Here is a 17,386-nt window from a genome sequence, read left to right as displayed (position 1 = left end):
AAAAACCAAAGGCTGAATGTTCTCTCTGATCCATAATTGGGGGTGGGGGATGGAGGAACTTTGATGGGACAAAGAGGAGGGAGAAGCATGGGGGCAGGAAAGATGGTGGAATGAGATGGACATTTTTACCCCAGGTATATGTACGACTGCACATATGGTGTGATGCTACATCATGTACAACCAGAGAAATGTAAAGTTAGGCTGCAATTGTGTACAATGAATCAAATGCATTCTGCTGTCATATATACCTAATTAAAATTAATTAATTAAAAAAAATTTAAAAATCCATAAACATAGGAAACACTGATTTTAAAAATTCTGATTCATCCTTAAAGCCATACTGAATTGGGTAATTTCTACTAATTGCTTTTGAAATATCATACCTATTTTGAAATATGATAGGGCACCTCTTCCAAACAATTAATCTTGAGAATCCCACAAATCTTCAAATGTACTAATAAATATGACTCCAATATGCTATTTTGGTTTTTTGGTTGATCACAGCCTGAAACACTTGCTTGTTTCATTGTTCCCCAGGCCCACAGAGGGTAAAAGGCAAGGTCAGATTGTTAGTTTTAGTCCCCAGATGCATGCTGAAGAGAACTGGCATCAAGACCAAGGCATGAACCATAGGGTGGTATTGCTGAAGCCTTGCTCATCTAAGGAAAGCAGCTCCAAGCTGCCCTCCTGTTGATGTCCTCAGTTGAAAATACTGAAGTCCTTTGTAATGGAACTGAGGAAAGAGATAGTGGAGAAAAAGAGGCTTGAAAGCTGTGTGTTCAAAGACACAATGGGTTTAACATGGGACTTGGTAAACAGATCAAATTTATCTATTAAAATCGGCAAAATAAAAAAGGAGAGATGCTATTTAGGAAGGGTAAGGATATGATAAACACTCAAAAACAGATGTTAGGAACATAAATTATTATAGACTTTTAGCAATACCATTAAAATATGTACAAACTATAAAATACATATACTATTTAGCCTACATTATTTCTAGGCAGTGACTCTAAAGACATGCTTAATGATGTGCACAAAATGCTATGTACCTGGAATTTAATTTAATTTACAGTCTTGTTTATAATTTTAAAAATTGGATACAATTACAATATATGTCAGTAGGAAACTTTTAAACTAAATTATCTATAGCTATACAATTTGGATCTGTTAAAATAAGGTGGATATATAAGCAGTGGCCTGGTAATAAATATGCACAATATACTTAATGAACAAAACATACAATGCAGGAAACTGTGCATATCCCACTGTTTTAAAAATACTGATATGTGTTAGAAAATAAACAGGGAAGAATAAATATCAAGTCTCCAACAGTGATTATTGTTAGGGTGTATGATTATGGGGAAATTTTAATGTAACACTAAAGGTTTCTCACTTCTTCTCTTTTTATCATTTTATCTTTTATCTTTACAGTGTGAAATAAAAAATATAGTATTTTAAAATTTGAAAGTCTTGATACCTATGTCCTCCAATACCTTAATAAACAGTAATAAGATATAATAGAACTAAAGCATTCTGTAGTTTTAGAAAAAATTATTATAAATCATATTAAATATCACCGAGGTGTTAAAAAGTTTCAGACTATTTTTTTCATTGCAAGAGACTGAACTGTCAGTTATGTCAGAAGACTTCTGTCATTCACAAAAGTCATTAGCCACTATTGATACTTTATTTTGACTGGTAGTAATTAGATGTCATCTATTAATTACACCAATACCAAAACATAAATCCAAGTAAATGATTTATTTATTGTAACTATTTTTGGAAAGAGAATATTATTGTTGGGCATGATGCCACCCACCAGTAATGCCAGAAACTCAGGAGCCTGAGGTAGGAGGATTATAAATTCAAGGCTGGCCTGAGCAACTCAGCAAGATACTGTCTCAAAATACAAAAGGACTGAGGGTGTTCTTCAGGGGTAAGTGCCCTTGAGTTTAATCCCCAGTAACAACAAAAAAGAGAATATTACCAACATGAATATTGCTTATGAAAGAAAGGAAGAATGAGAAAGGGGAGAACAAAAGGTGAGAGGCCCATGGAAAATGGGAGAGCTTCCTTTAGGCACTTATCTCAGGGCCTAGCATGTGATAAGTGGTCAGCAAATGTGAGCTATCAGATATGCAAATTATACTGTACAGTAAGCTGACAGTTTAGATTAAGCCCCGGCAAAAAATATAAAAAGTAATTCCAGGGAAGATAGAATAAATAAGAGAACCGTTGGCTAGTTGGAAGATCCAGCTGAATTAATCATTTTGGAACATTGGATTCACGTGAACCCCAGGAAAATGAAGTTTACATATATGAAATCATTTGCCTATTATGTAAAATGAGGAATGTCATAATAGAGTAGATCTGCTCACTAGATAACTAATAAAAACCAGAAGTTCTGTGCCCAGTTACTTATAACAAGGTCTTCAGAACAAACACATATAAGGTCACACAATAAAATAATTATTATTGCTGTTGATTTGGATTCCACTGTCAGAGAGATGATATATTTATAGCTCTTTGTTTTATTTTGGATACTACAGTGATGAATGATATGTAAATGTATAATTGTAACATCTTTAAAAGACATTTATACATTTATTAAACATACTTCCATAAACAATATTTTCCATGTTATTTTAAGAGACTTCTTTAAAAAGTCAACCAGTTCACAGAAATAATTCATAAATTTTAAATACTTTTATTATAGAATCATTTTAATGTTTGTTTCATTATTATTGTTGTTAATTTCTTCCTTTGTCTAATTTATACTTTTAAATTTGTAATAAATATGTGTATCTATAAGAAAAGCACAGTATCTATAGGGTTCAGTGCATCCCTGGACATCTTGGAACATGTCTTGTAGATTCTACACGAACTAATATAGGTCTAGTTAGATTAATTATCTAGTGAAATTCAAGCTCTGTTTCCCCCAGGTCCATTTATAAATCAAAAATGGGTTCTTAGAGAGGACTCAGGGAGTCAGGATTGGAGCCTAGCGTAGCAGAGTGGGTGGACCTATTAAGTTGGGGCTCCACAATTATACTGCCTCCTGGCACATCCTCCAGTACAGGCAGTGCTGGAAGTAGGAAGTATGGAAACACAATGAACTGTGGAGGTCAGAAGCCAAAGAACACAGAACACTGTGTCTTTCAAGACCATTATTGTTGTATGTTGTGTGGAAACCTATTTGCTCTGATTAGCTATGAGGATTTTCAAAAGGAGAATATGAACAACCAATAAAAGTGACCTATTGGAAATAATTTAGGAAATATTTTTATTGATAGACTCACACCAAAATATTTCTAGATGTGTGCACTGCTGTCAAAAAACACTAGTATTTTTTATACATACACACATACACACACACACACACATATTTCAAAGATTCGCGAAGGAAAACAAGAAATAAATACCAAAAGGAACATAACATTTCAAAACTTCAAGTCATTATTTCAATATGCAAAATACAACCAGATATATGAAGCACTTTGTTTATAAAGAGCATGATAAAGTATATCTGTTGTCTTACTTTTTTTCTTTACCATCTATTATCTATAGCTACTAATTAATTTATCTATAGAGGAATAAAATCTATAGTATCAAACTCAGCTTACTATCTTTCCATCCTCTAATGATAAAACATATGCACAGATGTTGGAATACATAGGCAAACTTTTTTTTTTTTTAATTTGGTACTTTAAACTTTATAGAAACCACCATCATAGATTCAGGGGACAGACTGGAAGGTACCCACATATAGACCATAATTGCCATTTATGCAGGTACTGGTTTTTGCTTGGTTTCTTTTCTTAACAAAGAGTAAAAAGGAGCCAGCTCTCTGTTTTCTGGGTATTTATCTTTGCTTCTTTGGTCCCTCATTCCCTTATTGTTTTCTTTGGCCCAATGACATTCTATCAATAAATAAGTCTTGCAAAAAAAAAATTGCTGACATAGTTAGGAAAAGGTTTACAGAAGTGATGTCTCTGGCTGTTATTCATCATGACTTTACTAAACAGTCAAATCTATATTACCAATTTTGTACATTATAAATATAAAATGAAAGCAAATAAACATGTGAATATTTTGTATTGTGAAAAAAATGAAAGCTTTTTGAAAAAAAAATCTTTAGGAATACTCAGGTAACAACGACAAAAAAAAAACCCTAGGTTCAAAATGGAAGAAAATTATTTACCAGAAATTATAAGACATTACTAATGTGGGATCTATCTGAACTTAGGAAAATTTAAAAATGGTTACAACAACTGTTTTTTTTTTTAAGGAAATGTATTCTTGCCTGGGAGCTAACAGAACAACTAAATGACTATTCATAATTATAATGCATGTCTGCATTATGATTTTATGACAAGGTACATTCTTTAATATTCTGAAGTTAGCATATGCATTTAAATAAAGCCCTCAAGCTGCTCTGCTATTCTAAAAGCAATAAAAAGTACAACTAAAAAGTCCTGTGTTAGGCAAGTAAAAATATTCTATGTAAGTGTACATAATAGTTTTATCTACAACTATTGATGGCATAACAAACTATTTTTCTTGATTAGAGAAAAGTTACATTTTGTACCAGAAGTAATAGTTCTTGGGAATGTACATTTTTCTGTGTAGGTTTGAAACAAAAATATAGTAGGTCTGCATCAAAATGTACAAACTTGCCCCCATGCCTGGTGGTAGCACTTGCTACACACTTTCAAAGAAATGCTAAAACAATGAAATAATTTGAAAGAATGACTTACCCTCCCTTAATATAGTCAAGGAATGAAACTTCGGTTTCTACCAAGAAAGAAAGTAAAGTTACCTTAAAAAAGAGAGTGAGAGACAGAATTACCTGTTAGTACTAATTATAACCCCAAATGGACTTTTTTTCTAACTGTTAAAGAGAAAATAATATTTCCTAGCATTTCAAAAATCACTAAAGACATTATTCTTTATTAAAATCTGCTAGGACTGATTGTTCATACATTTTAAATTATCAGAAGGAAAGGGATAAAAATATTAAATTAACTTCTTCCTATGATCAGTTTACTTTCTTTGAAGAACAGCATGAAACTTATCCACAAGGACACTGTGTTATTTCCATTTTAGATAAAAGGAAAGATGAAAGGGTGTTGGAAAATGGTTAAAACCAAAAAAACTGGAATCAGTGAGCTATGCTACACCAGAAGAGATGTGTCTTTTTGTCATGGTTTTATAATAAGTCCACCTAATATTTTAAGTGTCTTGGTTTATAAAAATCTTTGAAAGGAAACTTGAAGAAAACAGATTTTGCTTCTTTGAGAGTCAATCAATCTTAGAAAAGAATCTTTAGGACATTTTTTTTTTCTCAAAATAGGAGGACATTGGATTTTCACAATTTTCAGATACTTTCATCTTTGCCCACTCCTAGGCTGAATTAGAAGGGCATTCCAAAGAGAATGTACTACAAATGGACACCTTCATAACCCATAAAATGAATCCTAATAGGTAAGTGTAGCCTATAAAAAAGACTATTTCTTACAACCAATTAAAAATTTTCAGGTCTGCCTGATTCTCCAGTCTGATTCCACTGGTCAAAGAGTTCAGAAGAAACTTCAGCTTCCCTCTGGGACCTCACTAACTTCAAGAAAGGAGGCAGGAAACCAAGTCACTATCTTTCATGAGGAATTATCCATTACAGTCACTCCAACAAGAAAGTAAATTTTTTGCTGTAGTCCTTCATATTAAAATCAGAGGTAAACAAGTTTAGTGCTTTAGTTGCTTTTATTCTGATTAAAAACATCATATATAATTCATTAATTTGAATCCTTAATGAATAACATAAAATTTGACTTACAGTTCCAGAATTAATGTATTTTTTCTTTTTTCCTTTCTTTTTGGGATTCACCACCTTAAAAAGCAATTAAACAATTAAAATGTTAGATTTTATACTGAATTTTTTTAAAAAGATGGAGTTGATCATGTTGCATCACTTCCTGTCCAGGTTTTCATTTGTAAGTACCTTCAGGAGGGTTCCTAGATAGTTATTTGGTGAAAACGTCTTGGCAAAAGTTACTAGGATCATCTTTTAAAACACAATCTTTGTTGGTAATATTCTTCTCAATCACATTTTATGTATTGATTGCCTATAACCATCTGAATCTTCCACATTTGAGAGAGACTTTTAATATTTAAGGTCCTAAAAAATTTTGATTGCTTTGTAGAAAAATCATAGATTGCTAAAAGAAAAGTATATTGGAGAGGCATAATTTTTACATCCTAGATTAAATACACTAACATAGAAATCAGGCAAAGCATGAATATTTAAGGAATCTATTGACCTAACTATTGTTTTATAGCACTAGAAATTTCTACCAGATAGCATGATTGGAACATAATAATTAGTAAGGGTCTGGTTTAAGAACATAAGGTTGAATTTTTTATTAATAGTTCAATGGGGAAAATATTGCATTCCTGTACCCCACAAGACACTAGGGAATATAAAAATGAGGAGGACCTGTCAATCAAATAGGGGAAATTAAATACGTGTAAGTGCCCTAAGAGAGGATCCTTCAGTTTTTCTCAGTCCAAAATATGGAGAAAGCCTTTGATGGGGAAAGAAAGATGAAAGATTTTATGAATAAATATTATTTGAACTAGTATATATTTAAATAGGGCTCTAATAGAAAACAAATTGACAAATACAATGTTAATAAGAGGAAAAAGAGGGTATATACAAAGAGACTAAAGGGTGAGCAGAAGCCACATTAAAATCCTCAGTACAAAACTAGAGAGTTTGAGTATTATTCAATTAATATTTAAATGGGAGAATGATATAACTGATCCTCAGTATAGAGTTCTAAGAACAGAAAGTGGAGGCAACAGTTAGGGCCCTATAAATCATCTACCCAAGAAGTAATGTTGCATTAAATAAGTTAGTACCATTGAGAATAGTTCACAGGAAAAATCTGGGACATAGAATAAGCTGGATTTAGTAGATATAGGTAGAAATCACAAAATACAAATTGACTCATCCATTCATTCAATCTATTATTTTCAATATTTGCAGAACCCTTACCAAGCATATTTCACATGCAAAAAAAACATACAATGATTAAGATATAGGACACCATCAGCAAAATGACACATTTTTCAGATTAAGTAAATGTCTTGAGAGTAACAGCATTAACTATGTAGAAGGTTATTTCAGTGGTTGAAGGGTCAGGTTTGACCTTGAAGTTTGAGGAATTTCTCAAAATTATTTGAGGAGAATAGTACTAAAAAATACAGGAGAAACCATGAAATAACATGAAATCAATCAAAAGATAAGAAATAAATTTGATGATTTAATTTTTTGAAAATTTGTGTGTTGGAATTTTGTGATCTAAAATCAACCATCTAGCATTAGGATTTTTCCTGCATCTTTGGACTGAATTTTAAGTAAAATTTCAAAAGTATTTTTAAAAAAATCATACTAATCTCTTTGGCTTCCAAGATATCATTAACTAGAGTCCAGAGGAATTATCTTAGATTATTCAATTTTGTGATCAATTTACATGAGAATTTGTCATTTAGTCCCATAGGACAATTTCAACTACCAAAAATAAAGTACCTTCTGTAATAGCGATAACAATGTTAGTTATATAAAATGTAAATATAATAGCATTATTATTTTTAACATAAAAAATGGACTAGGGAAACACTTTTAGAATGGTGAAATAAGAATCTCAGAAAATATCCTCCTCCATAAAGGCAAATGCGAACACTAGGAAAAAAATGTCAAAATCACCCCCCACCCCCCAAGAATCTGAAAAATCTCAAAAGCATGCACCAATCTTAGGGGTTAATCATTTAAGGAAAAAAAGGCTGAGTCTCACTTTGTGGCATTTTAACTTTTCCTATTCCAATCTCATTTGCCTTAACTCCTTGGTGCTGAAAATAAGCCAACCTTGCAACCATAGTAGCTGTGTAAATACAAGTCTAAAAGCCACTGAAGGGGAGAGAATGGGTATGGAGTTCACTAAAAAGTATCATTTTTAGAGAACTGTCATTAACTGACTTATTCAAAAGCTCCTGGAAAAGACCCAATTATTGGAGGTTGGACTAGTCTTCACCCCACTTGAAGTTTGACCAATGGGAAAAGCCCTGTCTTCTGAGCACTTACTGGAAATAGTCAGAGGCAACTGTGTAACAGCAAGTCCACCAGAGGGGATGAAACAAGTTTGGGCAAATAAAAGCCTGATGCAAAAATCAAAAAGAAGATCTGGGAAATGAATGAGATGTTTATAGAGGGTTTTAAAAGCTCTAGTGTACTGCTGGGGATCGAGAAGACCATGTGCTTATGAAGGGGTACGCATATGCCTAGGAAGGAACTCAGGAAGCCCCAGTCCCTAAGCTCTGGCTGACCTTTCAAGTCCTTATCCAAAGAGCATATGAAAGCTAAGGCAGTGTTGTATACCACTGGAGCACATAAGGAGCAGCCAATGCACACAAATTCTAGTCTGGGAAATGTGGGTGTTATGCTTTGAATATATTCCTTCTAAAATTCAGGTTTTGCCAAAGTGTTAGTATTAATCAGTGAGGTCTTTAAGAGATGATCAGGCCATAAGAGCTACTCCTTTGTGAATGGAATTAGATGCCCTTATACAGGGATATGACAGAGAGAGCTGTTTGTTTTCTTTCTACTTTCCACCATGCTGAAGATACAACGAGAAAGCTCTCAACAGATGCTGGCACCTGTTTCCCCAACTGTGAAAGTTAAATTTCTGTTCTTTTTTAATTTAATTAAGCTTTTTGGACAGAGACAGTTGTTGAAGCTAACATGAGAAAAAATAATTTTCAGGTGTTCTTTTATAGTAGCATAAAATAGACAGGAACCTGATTTGACCTGTAGTGTTACTACAATGTATTATTTAAGATTTCTGGCATTCAACAACAAATAAGACATCCAAAGAAATAGGAACTTATATACCACATAGGAAAAAACATGTCAATATAAATTGTCTCTCAAATAAATCATTTAGTAAATAGTCTTTAAATCAGCTATTATGCATGTATTTGAAGAACTAAGGAATTGAAGAATTGAAGTATGAAACAATGTCTCACCTAAGAAAACAGGTAAACTGAGATTTTAACACAGTACCAAATAGAAATTCTCAACTTAAAAAAATAACTATAATGACAAATTCACTAGAAGGGTTCAATAGAATATTTGAGATGGAAGAAAAAGTAATCAGTGACCTCAAAAGTTGGTCAACTGAGATTTTTGAATTTGAGAAACAGGGAGAAAAAAAAATAAACAGTCTAAGAGACCTATGAGACACCATCAAGAAAACCAACATATACATGCTGAAATACCAAAAAGAGAGCAGAGAAAGAAAAGGGCAGAAAGAATACTAGAAGAAATAATGGCTAAAAATTGTCTTGGTTGCCTCCAAGAAAAGGGGTGCAGAAAGTGAAGTGTCTAATATATTATTTCAAGGTTGTCCAAAGAAATCCTAAAACTAGTTGTTTGTAATACACATTAGCTCCCCACTTCAAGTTCTTTCAGACTGATGTCTTCTACTGATGTTATACAAAGTAAGACAACATTTGTATTTGAAGTGAAGGCCGCCAAGTTCTTACAGGGTATTTAATTAAAAAAACAACAACACACACACTATTAGCCATTTTTGTCATCTCCTCAGATGTGGTACCAGTCTTCTCCTTTAGCAAGCTCTGTTGAACAAGAGAAAGTGGGGCCTGGGGCTGGGGTTGTGGCTCAGTGGTAGAGCACTCGCCTAGCACGTGCGAGGACCTGAGTTCAATCCTCAGCACCACATATAAATAAATAAAATAAAGGTATTGTGTCCAACTACAACTAAAATAAATAAATAAATATTAAAAAGAAAGAAAGAAAGTGAGGTCTAGCTGCAACCAAAAATGAGAAGTTTATTGATCTCTTCAGGGCTACATGGGGACTAGCCAGAACTGGTATGGGGGTACGTTCCTCTTCAGCCCTGAAGCTGAGCAGGGAGAACAGGCACTTGCTTACTCACACACTGTCATGTCACTGTCATTGCCAGTTTAGGGTCAATATTCTTTTCTTGTAAGACCCAGGTAGAAGAGATGGATTTATTTCTTCATCTTTGTTTTTTACTGAAAAGCTTTTTTGAGCTGAATCTGGCCCTTCTGTAGTAACCATATAGTTCATTAAGTATACTACTCTTTTGAGCATATATAAAATTATACCAAACATACTTTAATTGTTTGCCTCTCCAATTATACACTGAAATTTTTGTTCACAGAGCAAGGAGTATACATACCACTTAATAAAATATCTTTTTATAATTAAATAAACATGAATAAATGATGTATGAATGAAATACAACTATTTTAGCCCAGGAAAAAGGTCTTAATTTTAGGATATTCTGCTACTATAAAAAAGGTAAATTTTAGTGTCAACGTAGTAGGGAGGATACCTGTCATTGGTTAAATATTGAGATATTTTCTTTTGCTATCCATATACATTTAAAAAACCCCAACTATCCACAGACATTAAATTTAAAAATTGAACAACAATAACACAACTAAAAGATGAACAGTACTAAAACATTCCATATGCTCAATACAAATCTGATAATTAACAGGCAAGGAACTTTAAAACAGAAATAACTACTCTGTGTTTACTTTAATAACTTGGATTTTTGGAATGACTACATATTCCCTATCATTCTTTCAGTCTCCACCTAAACCACAGGGAAGGTGCTCAGACCATAGTTTTTCTTATAATACCATGTTGACACTAGTAAAATGCATTTTTTTATTAGGATATGAGTGAAGACATCAGTATTAAAACAAAATGCAGAGGCTTAAGCTTAAGGAAAAATGAACTTATATCCATATTGATTTTTGTTAGGTAAGAAAGAGATTTATAAGCAAGAATTAAAAATCTCTCAAAACAGACTTAAAAGATATCACATGGCTTGAAGAGAAGTAACATCATTTGATCTGAGAAATAAGACAGCTCAATAATTCACATATATACAATATCATAAAGATATATATACATATAAACCTTTAAACTTATATATACATTTACATGTATGTGTGTGTAAACTTAGTTAACTCTTGTAATTACTCTTCGCAAATTCCATACTTTTAAAGCACAAATTTACTTATTGTAGAAGAAACAGTAGTAAAACAAAGTGTCTCTTACCTCATATACGTTGAATTGTGATTGCCCTCTTGAAAGTTCCCTATAGCTGGTTGTAAATTCTCCAATGAAATCATGACTAAAATTAAGAAGAAAAAATATATAGCATTAACTTCATACATTTGTGAATTACATTATAAAGTCTTTTAGAAAGGTATAATTTAATCAATATGAAAAAAGCTTGCTATTTTTATGAATGTAAAATATTTTAAGAAACTGACAACTTCATTATCCAACAGTCCAAAATTTTAGATATTCAACAATTACATTTTATTAATATTCAAATATTTAGTTTATACACAAAATCATCTAAAATAAGTATTTCTGTTTCAATAGCTCATATCTCAAAAACATACCATATCAATGTTATCCAATTAATTATTTTACTAAGTTTGAAACATAGTAGTGAGAAATTAATGTAAATGCTGGTATTCAGTAGAATGGAGAAGCATAACAGGAAAAAGATGAGATTGTTGGAGCTAAAGTAGTATAATAAACATGATGGACGTCACAGTAGCTATTTGTATCATAGAACTTAAGCTTGACCCATTCATTTTCCAAACACAAGCTGTTCATTGACATGTGAAGGGACTGTCCTGCAAAACCTCCTGCGTTAATGTTTCACCGTGATCACTTAGAAGCCAAGGACCTTCAGTAGATCTGATGATGACCAGTAACAGCAACTAACAAGTTGTATTTATGTAACCAAAATACAATGTCTAAAGGTTTGGGAAAAAATTAGGTGCTATTAATTTTAGCAGAGTTTTTGCCATAAGAAATTGAGGTATGGCTTATTTTAATACCTAGTCTCCCAGTTCTGCATTATCTGAAAGATTTTAGACATGCATCAAAGTACTTTACAAGGGGCATTCCTCTTTAAACTAGCATCACCTTGACTTCTTCTGATTTAAAATTCAGAAGCAGATTTACACACATGAAAATGTTAGAGGAAGAGAGAGGGAGAGAAAGAAAGGGGTCTGAAGACAAATATTTATATTTATAGTGATAAACCCAAACCATTAGAATTCACTCTTGCAAGTTAGGGATAATTACAGAACAGTATTTTACTGTTACACAGTCCGCTAGTGTTAGTAAATTTCCTGTGAAATCTGACAATGTGGATTTAACCAGCATAAATGAAATGATTCTTTTTTTGACCTTCATAAGCATAAGCTCACACTCACGGTTTCTTTCACTAAAACCATAAAACTCTTTGAGTTACGGAGGTTCTATTTAGAACCCATCCTTCCTATTGCTATGCAAGTTTCAGATGTCTTAAGTCTACCACTGGGATAAAGGTTCTATTGAAGCACTTCAAACACAACACTTTGATGTTGATAGGTGTGAATAAGTCTTATATAACCAGAACTCACCACAGCAGTCGTGGGAACCTAATACAGAAACCATAAAAATGTCTGGATCATTTAAGCCCTGAGGGTAGTTTTCTGATTGTACTAATCTATTCTGTGGTTGGTTAATTGTCCCAATGTTCAGCTTTTAATTGTTAACATTAAATTCCTACCACTAGGTACTCATCCTAAACTTGTTAGACAGAAGCCATATTTACTGGTCTCACATAAATGCAATTATGCTATCATTTCTATGACATGTAATATGTCCACCTGGGTACAGGCAATCTAACAGTTACAAGTGTGGGAATGCCCAAACTGCCCTTTGATATGCCCATGTTAAAGTCATGGAACTTTCTAAGAAGTAGATCTTTGACATTTGGTTCTATTTTGTTCCTATTAAACTGGTTACTCTTCATGGAGTTCTGAATAACAGGGTACAATCTATTGGGTCTCAATGATAGAAAACGGTGTTTCCGTATTGTTGACGTGGGTTTTCTGTTCTGAAAGACCCTTGTTCATGAAATGGAGAGTTTTCTCCTCTGTGTTACTTGCTAGAGAGCTTAGAGTCAAACTTGTGGTCTATCTCCAACACATTATGTCTTTATAATATGATATCCTCTGCAGACTTTTCAGATTTCTTACCCTTTTAACCTCTTTGCTTCAGTATCTTTACATATTTTAACTTATTATATATTTCTATAAGCGGCCATGGATCCTTTTCATAATTAAGTAGGGCATAAATAAATGAAAAAATAAAAAATATTAGTCCTCCATTCTGAATCTTGTTCAAGATGATTATTTTGAATAAAAATACTGAATTTGTATGTAATACAAATACAATGCTATCCTTGCATTATAGAAGAGAAAGTCTGTTAAGTGAGTTCCAAATCCTATTTCAGCCTCTAAGACAGCATTTTTAGGAGACAAAGAAAATATAGCATTAGATCTATTCTGCATTCACAGAAATGAATAAAAAGTGAAGACTTGCAAAAGGTCACAAAAATAAGGCAGTAAATGGAGGTAGCAATACAGCAACCGACCCCAGAAATAAGGGGCTTTGTCTCATGAATAAATCTGAAGAATAAAATCTGGGCAGATAAATGGTAAATTCTCAGGTTAATTTTGTTATAAACCTCTTTGAATACATGGATATTTTTATAATTTCCATCCTTTTTTTAACCTGTCCTACTTCAAATATTGTATATTAAATCATAGGCAAGTAGTTTAAAGAGAATATTAAAGGTGGTTTTACTGATTTATTCTCATAGTTATCTTGATCCTTATCAATGATTCCTAGATTCTACTAAGATTAAAAGAAAGAAAATGAATTCACTTGAACACTTTTATCTGTTCATGATGTTCAATACTATATAATATTGAAACATTTCTTATTACACTAAGAAATAGCTTGAGAAGTACTCTGATAATAAATCACAACCAACAATTTCCTTGTGATTCAATAATAGTATTTTGCTATTTCCTGTTAATTTAATTGTAACTCAAATAGTTATTTTATATTATGAATCCCAAGCTCTCTGATGGCATTTACAAAATAAAGTTTGGTCTAGATCCATTTACCTGGTTTGTGTCTGTTTATATATCTATTTCTTTCATAGTTTTTATATGTGTAAATACTATGTAAGGTCTAAGGGAATACATTAAAGAGATATTTAGAGCAAAGTGATTATGACCATAGCTACTAATTTGGCTCTACAAAGCCTCTAGTAAAGAGATTAAAGTGTTGAATAAAATCTGTATATTACCAATCTTACCTATGTTCTATTAATAGTGGATAAAATCATACATCATACATTCACATTTATACCTGAACCCTGTAGGACAGTCGCTGCACACAAGCTCTTTCATTCTCTCTGACAGTTGGCACGTTCTTCCCTTGCATCCTTTATCTTTTACTCTACAGTTTAGTTATCTCCTCTGAGAAGCCTTTCCTGCTTTATCTCCGTGTTTTCTATTCTTCAAAATCAATAACAAAAAGCAAGAAACAAAAACAAAACACCTAGCATCTCTCCAACATCACATGTACTATATTGTATTACACGACTGTTTATATATTTCCTTTCTCTGCCTACAACACACTTGAAGGTGAGAAAGGTGAGAAATCCAGCTCAGTCTTCCCGGCATCTATTTCAGTGCCTGGCAAACAATGGGCACTGCCAAATGTTGCAGCACTCAGGAAAATTTCAGTCATGCTGTGATCTTACCTTACCAGAAATATTACCCATTTTACTTTACATCATTCAAATGCAGTCCAAAAGAATTGCACAAGTGCCAATCATATTAAACATTATAATCTTACCTCCTAAAAACAACTCTGAGAGTAATGCAGATGACTACTGTTTCCCCACAGAAACACACCTGCATAATCATGCTAAAGGAAAAGCATAACTGGAGAATATTGTCACTTCTGATGAACTGCATATTTATTTTCCTGTTGTCATTTAATAGTTTTGCACAGAATGGACACATTGCAACTATGTACTAAATCCATCTCATCGTTTTCTCTACCATCATGCAGTTTTGAGTTAGTCTGTCAACTTCAGGGATCTACCTTGTATCTTCACCTAAAATTCGGGGGTAATGCCTATGTGGTATTTGAAAACTAAACCCAGAGAATTAATTTGACTCTTTCTGCAGTGTTCATTTTTAAGTGGCACACTAGAATACATCTTAACTATTAAAAATGTAGTTCAAGACACATATACTTGTAGTCAATAAAGAAGTTTAATGGAAGTCATTTATGAAGGTGGATTAGGCTTATGAATTGATATGGTAGATCATGATATTGTGAACTTTCATACTCATGTGGCTTGTACTGTTCTGATGCAAGAGTCCTTAATTCATAAGGCATTCTCCTTTGGAATATATCACAGTGTGATATGTTTCCGGTATATATTGAAGGATATCTCAAGAGAAGATCTTTAAGCGAATTTTAAATGAAAGACAGTTTTTCTAATTTGGATACTGAAAACATTTGGGCAAAAAGATTGGCATAACTGATCTTCCTTATGGGAAAAACAGCCGTAGATTTTGTCTCCTCCATTTGTACTTCAGTGCAGTGATTGCCCATGTTTCCCTGTCTTGCGGATCCTGTTCCTATCAAGACAGGGAGGTATTTGAAAACAGCAGGAGTTTGAAAGCTGAGCAGTTATGGAAATGGCAACTCCTTTAAAATGAAAGATAGTTAGTTCAATGCACAGGCTGCAGACATTCTCACTGGTTAAACCTGTCTTTATAGGAGGGGCGCCAGTCATCTTCCACAGGTGACTGGAAAGGAAGCACCAGTTCCATGATTACAAGTCACCCTGTAAAAGGAGGTTGACCATGATCACCAGAAAAAGTTGTTTATAAGTTTAGATAATAAAAATTTATCTGTTTCCCCAGAATGTAAAATTTTTCTGCTTTTCTTTGAGTTGTAACTCTTTTACACACTCATCAGTATTTAAGAATGTTTTATAACATTAGCCTTCTCTGATTCCCTTTTTTTAAAAAAATACTTTTTTAATTGTAGTTGGCCACAATACCTTTATTTTATTTATTTATTTTTATGTGGTGCTGAGTATTGAACACAGAGCCTTGCATGTGCTAGGTGAGCACTCTACCACTGAGCCACAACCCCTGCACATCTGATTTCTTTTAGAAAGCAATTTTATTTAAACATTTCAACAAAAGCAAGTTCTTGTGTGTGTGTGTATGTGTGTGTGTGTGTGAGTGTGTGATAACTACCTGAAATTCTGATGGAGAATCTAGTTTTCTAAAAAAGTTTAGAGAATTGACCTTTAAATATTCCTAGCTTAGGAGCTGGTCTGTGTCTAAATTTGTAGAATTAGCATGATTCCTAATTAACTGCCCCAATAAACACAGATTATAAACACATCCTGATAAAAGTAAATTTCTCCTCATAACTTGTGTTCTTATTAGTAGGAATTACTTTGTATAAAATACAGATGAACACATTGAATGTAGAAGTCATTGTTTATCTCCAGATTTATGGAAAATTTAAGTGATTTCAGGAGGCATGCATCTTCTCTGAGCTTCCTATAGATTACAAGAGTACGTCAGGGACTACAGAGGGAAATGGATAATCACTCCTTTATGTTAGGAGTTCAGCAGGAGAACTAGACTAATTTTATCAGTCTTATCCACACCTGCTTTTTAACCAATTCTAATAGATGGAATGTTTTTAAAGTTATATATTACATATATAATATATATAAATAATATGTATAAAATATATGTAATATATATTTGTCCATTGGGGTTCATATATACAATTATATATAATACCTACACAATCATAAGTTTTAATGTTTATATTTTATCTATTATGATTATTGCATATTTTATTTATAAATTTTATTTTCATTTATTTATTGTGTCCACACAAACAGTTGGACAGAGCACGTTTTCTAAGATGAATATTTTTGACATGGACCCCACTGATATAGCAAATAATACATTCCATAATTAAAGAAATTTTCTATGTGATGAGTTATCACATTCGAGTCATTATTATATGCCTGGATAGTATTTCCTATTTTCTAAAAACAGTAGCATATAGAAATAATTAAAGTCTGCTTATAATGTTAGACTATTGAAATTGTACGCAAATCTATTAGACATAACTTAAACTTTGCACATAAAATAGAACTTTTATATACAATTATATTAAGTTCTTTTTCTATTATATTAAGTTCTAATAAGCTTATTACACTAAACCACTGTTTAGTTTTAGTACACGAAAACACTGCTTCCTACTCAAATTAAAATTTGTCTGGCCAAATAAAAAGCATATTATACTTAGGACCAAAACTTCCTGGAATAAGATATTTTCACACCTAGC

At 32.6% G+C, this 17,386-nt stretch overlaps 1 protein-coding gene and 1 non-coding gene across 2 annotated transcripts in view; one reads left to right on the top strand and one right to left on the bottom strand.

Annotated features, from left to right (window-relative positions):
* Nucleotides 1-17,386, bottom strand: part of Cpne8 (copine 8) — a 194,985-nt gene that overhangs the window by 49,677 nt on the left and 127,922 nt on the right. Inside the window, exons 11-13 of the mRNA XM_026393935.2 lie at nt 11,177-11,252; nt 5,837-5,890; nt 4,761-4,822 (exon numbers count right to left, since the gene is read on the bottom strand). Of these exons, the coding sequence (XP_026249720.1) occupies nt 4,761-4,822; nt 5,837-5,890; nt 11,177-11,252 (192 nt within the window). The remainder of the gene's footprint in view (nt 1-4,760; nt 4,823-5,836; nt 5,891-11,176; nt 11,253-17,386) is intronic.
* Nucleotides 9,728-9,800, top strand: Trnaa-agc (transfer RNA alanine (anticodon AGC)). The gene has a single exon. It is a non-coding gene; the product is annotated as a tRNA-Ala (tRNA).

This window comes from Urocitellus parryii, chromosome 5 (genome assembly GCF_045843805.1).
Source record: "Urocitellus parryii isolate mUroPar1 chromosome 5, mUroPar1.hap1, whole genome shotgun sequence".
NCBI lineage: Eukaryota > Metazoa > Chordata > Mammalia > Rodentia > Sciuridae > Urocitellus > Urocitellus parryii.
The sequence above is the reverse complement of the archived record's forward strand: the minus strand, read 5'-3'. Positions and strand labels throughout refer to the sequence as shown.